Raw genomic sequence first — 3,788 nt, 5'->3', positions numbered from 1 at the left:
AAATAGTATGAAAAAAAAGTAGTATATTGATAAAAAAAATTTAAAAATTCCTGACATTTAGATTAAGTCGTAGTTTTGTTTTTAACATTTGAAAGTTTTTTTTTATTTTTAAATATTTTATTTTGTTTTGTAGTGATTTAAGAATAAAAATGACAAAAGAATAAAAAAATTAATAATTTAAAAAATATATTTTAATTTTGATTACAAAACAAAAATAAAACGAAATAAAATATTTAAAACCAAAATTAACCAAAACGCTAGAAACTAAAACGATCCTTCACCCACTTATTTTTGTATGTCTAACATTTTCTCCTTACAATTTACAAAACCTTGGAAAAGGTCATAACTCATTTCACATCTCAATATTTATCCAACAATTCTTATGTATGTGTTGACTTTATAATTTATATATATACGTAGTTGATGTAACAACTTGTACAAAAGACGTGTCCCAACTCCATTCCTCTAATTTGTTAGTCCTACGCAGTGCCCACACTATCTGTTTGTTATAATGCCTCACCCAAAAAATTCAACTCCTCTAACAATGTCAATGTCAATCTTAATTTTATAGCTAATTCAACGCCCTCATTTTCCAAATCTGAACCTTTAACAGTGTTTTGATAACTCAATTGACTCATCAATTTCAGTTTTCACATCCTTAATTTCCCAACAAAAAAAACATGGACTATTCAGAAATCGAGGTTCCTGCACCATTTCTATGCCCAATATCACTTCACCTAATGAGAGAGCCTGTTACTGTTTCAACAGGAATCACATATGATAGAGAATCCATAGAGAGATGGTTATTCTCATGCAAGAATTTCACTTGCCCTGTTACAAAGCAACAAATTTTGCAAACACAAGATCTTACTCCAAACCACACTCTTCAAAGGTTGATCCAAAATTGGTGCACTCAGAATCATGTCTCACTTGATGAAACGACTCAGCATGATTCTAGTTCAACCATTGAAAAAGCTCAAGTTGTGAAACTCTTGAATGAAGCAAAGAGGTTTTCACATGATGAGAAATTGAAGTTTCTCAAATGGATTAAAACAATTGCTCTGGAGAGTGAAAGTAACAAGCAGTGTTTGGAATCTGCAGGGGCAATAGATTTCTTGGCTTCAACCATGGATGAAGCAGATTCAACTTTGTTCATCATTGAAGCAGGTATTGAACTCTTGTTTAAATTGAATCCTTCAATATATCAGCTAAAGTATCTTATAAACAATGAAAAAATTCACTTTTTTGAGTCATTGTTTCATGTATTGAGACTTGGAAACCAAGAATCTAGAACTTATGCAACATTGCTATTGAAATCATCATTTGGGGTGGCCAATCCAACCCAATTGAGTTGTGTCAAAACCGAATATTTTGTCGAAATATCAAGAGTGATAAGGGACAAGATCTCACAAGAAGCTTCCAAGGCCGCGCTGAAGCTTCTTGTGGATCTTTGTTCCCGGGGCAGGAACCAGGTCAGAGCAGTCGAGGCCGGCTTAGTACTAAACCTCATTGATCTCCTCATTGATAGTAACAATATTTCCGAAAGACGGATTTGTGAACTCATATTGATAGCTTTGGATAGGCTCTGCGGCTGCGCAGAAGGGCGCGCCGCCTTGTTGAGCCATGGTGCTGCTGTCGCCGTCATTTCGAAGAAGATTCTAAGGGTTTCTTGTGTTGCAAGTGATAGAGCTGTTAAGATTTTGGCCACAGTTTGTAGGTATTCAGCAACACTTAATTTGCTTCAAGAGATGTTGGTGGTTGGTGCTGTGTCTAAGTTGTGTTTGGTGCTTCAAGTGGATAATGGTGCTTCCAATAAGGCTAAGGAGAGGGCTAGTGAGATACTTAAGTTGCATACAAAGGTTTGGAAGAATTCCCCATGTATTCCTGTTAATTTGCTTTCAAACTATCCATGATCTGAAAAAAAAATGGCGTCACTCTTTGCATTTTCAATTCATGTTGAAATTAATTATGATTATATATGTGTTTGTGAATTTACTTATGCCTGGTGTAGGTTTTGCTATATACTCACATTAGTTAATATATAATTTTCTATATATTATAAATTTTATAAGTCTAACCGTTGAAACAAAATACTTTATTACATATAGATATCAATTTATAAAATTTTATAAAATTTATTGATATTTTCTCATATTACTTTATTTTTATGTATAATTTAATTTTTAAAATACTTGTAAATATATATATATGTCCAAAATTTCTGAAATATTTGATGCATAATATACCGTTATTCAACGGTTAAACTGAAATATCTTCTTGATCTCTTCCTCAAATAATAGAATCTTCTTATCCATCTCACCAAAATTTGCCTTATGCCATCTTCCCAGTGGACCTGTCAGCGCTTTCAATTTATCTAAGAACTGTAGCTCCCCCAAGCCTCTCCATTCCTCCTTCACCATCCTGAGAAACCCGTCATGCGTAAACCACGAATCAAGACTCCGGAACGGCCTCGGACCTCCTCTCAGCTTTCTACCCTCCACTATTAGCGGGCAATGATCTGACAAACCCCTTGGTCCACCTCGCAGATGTGCCTCTGGAAACTCTTCTAGCCATTCCAAACTAACCAGAACTCTATCTATGCAACTGCAAGAGCGCCCGTGAAACCATGTAAACTTCCTGTCAGTAAGTGGCAGATCCACAAGGTTCATGTCCTGTAACCAGAATTTAAACTCTTCCGCAGAAGGTGTCAACCCAGTATTACCTCTCCGTTCCTCTACATGTAAAATTTCATTAAAGTCCCCCATAAAACAGAACGGAACCTGACACAGTCCTGCCACATAACTCAGTTCCTCCCACACCCCCCTCTTTGCCTCCCTCCCATGCGCCCCGTACACCAAACAAAAAGCACAGTAAAAGTTGGTCCTTGTTAAGATGCCTTCAACACACAGCCACCTCTCACCTTTATATCTGTGACGGACTTGAAACACTCCATCATCCCAAATTAATAACAGACCCCCCGCTGTTCCTACAGCTTCCACAAAATCCCAACCAGCATTACTAGATCCCCAAAGCCTTGCAACCTCATATTTAGTAATCACTTCTTTTTTTGTTTCAACCAACCCCAACATGTTCAATTTATATTTACTTTTCAAAGACTTCAGCATGCTCATTTTACCGTCCCCCCTCCACCCCCTAATATTCCAACTGCCCACAATCATTTAAATAAAGTTTTGCTCACCTTTTGTTTATTTTTTGGCCGACTCCTTCTCGCCTTTTCCTTCTGCTTCGCTAGCCTTCTCTTTGCCGCTATTTCCTCATTTTGTGCTTGTAGAATCGCCATAATGTCTTCTTCCTCATCGTATAAAACCGCTCCCGATTCCACAGCCAGTGCCCAGGTTGCTTGGTTTTCCTGGCTCTGTACTCCCTGCGTACCCTTGTACTCCTCCCCTTCTACATGACCACCTGGGCCCAGCTCATTCCCTGCTCCACCCCCCGGGCGTCGCTTTTAGCAGCCACCCCCAGTATGTCTCCCTCTGTGTTGCCTTTAGCTTCTGAGGTTTCACCCTTCCTCGTTTTTCGGCTTAGACTCGTTTGGGAACCATCATCGTGGAGACCGGTCTCACCACCACCGTGCTGCGCCCCTTGTATCTGCCGGCGATTTGCTTCCCCCACCCTCGTCCCCTCATGCGCTACACCGCCACAATCCAACTCAACACCAGCCTCCTCAGTCGGCCCTACTCCCTCCACCTTCTCTTCCAAAACCTGGATCCTATCCTCCAACGAGCCCCTAGCTGTGTGCCTCACCTCTCCCTCCTCAAGTTCCTCCT

General features: G+C 39.2%; 2 protein-coding genes across 2 annotated transcripts; one reads left to right on the top strand and one right to left on the bottom strand.

Moving 5' to 3' along the window:
- The first annotated feature begins 516 nt into the window (after window positions 1–516).
- Window positions 517–1,950, top strand: LOC107477650 (E3 ubiquitin-protein ligase PUB23). Its single transcript, XM_016097705.3, has one exon. It carries the CDS (start codon window positions 681–683, stop codon window positions 1,911–1,913), a length of 1,233 nt encoding a protein of 410 aa, XP_015953191.1. The 5' UTR covers window positions 517–680; the 3' UTR covers window positions 1,914–1,950.
- Window positions 1,951–2,252: 302 nt separating this feature from the next.
- Window positions 2,253–3,131, bottom strand: LOC107477679 (uncharacterized). Its single transcript, XM_016097736.1, has one exon. The coding sequence runs from the start codon at window positions 3,129–3,131 to the stop codon at window positions 2,253–2,255; it is 879 nt and encodes a 292-aa protein (XP_015953222.1).
- Window positions 3,132–3,788: the final 657 nt, after the last annotated feature.

This window comes from Arachis duranensis, chromosome 3 (assembly GCF_000817695.3).
Source record: "Arachis duranensis cultivar V14167 chromosome 3, aradu.V14167.gnm2.J7QH, whole genome shotgun sequence".
In the NCBI taxonomy this organism is placed as follows: domain Eukaryota; kingdom Viridiplantae; phylum Streptophyta; class Magnoliopsida; order Fabales; family Fabaceae; genus Arachis; species Arachis duranensis.
This window is presented reverse-complemented; position numbering and strand designations above follow the sequence as displayed.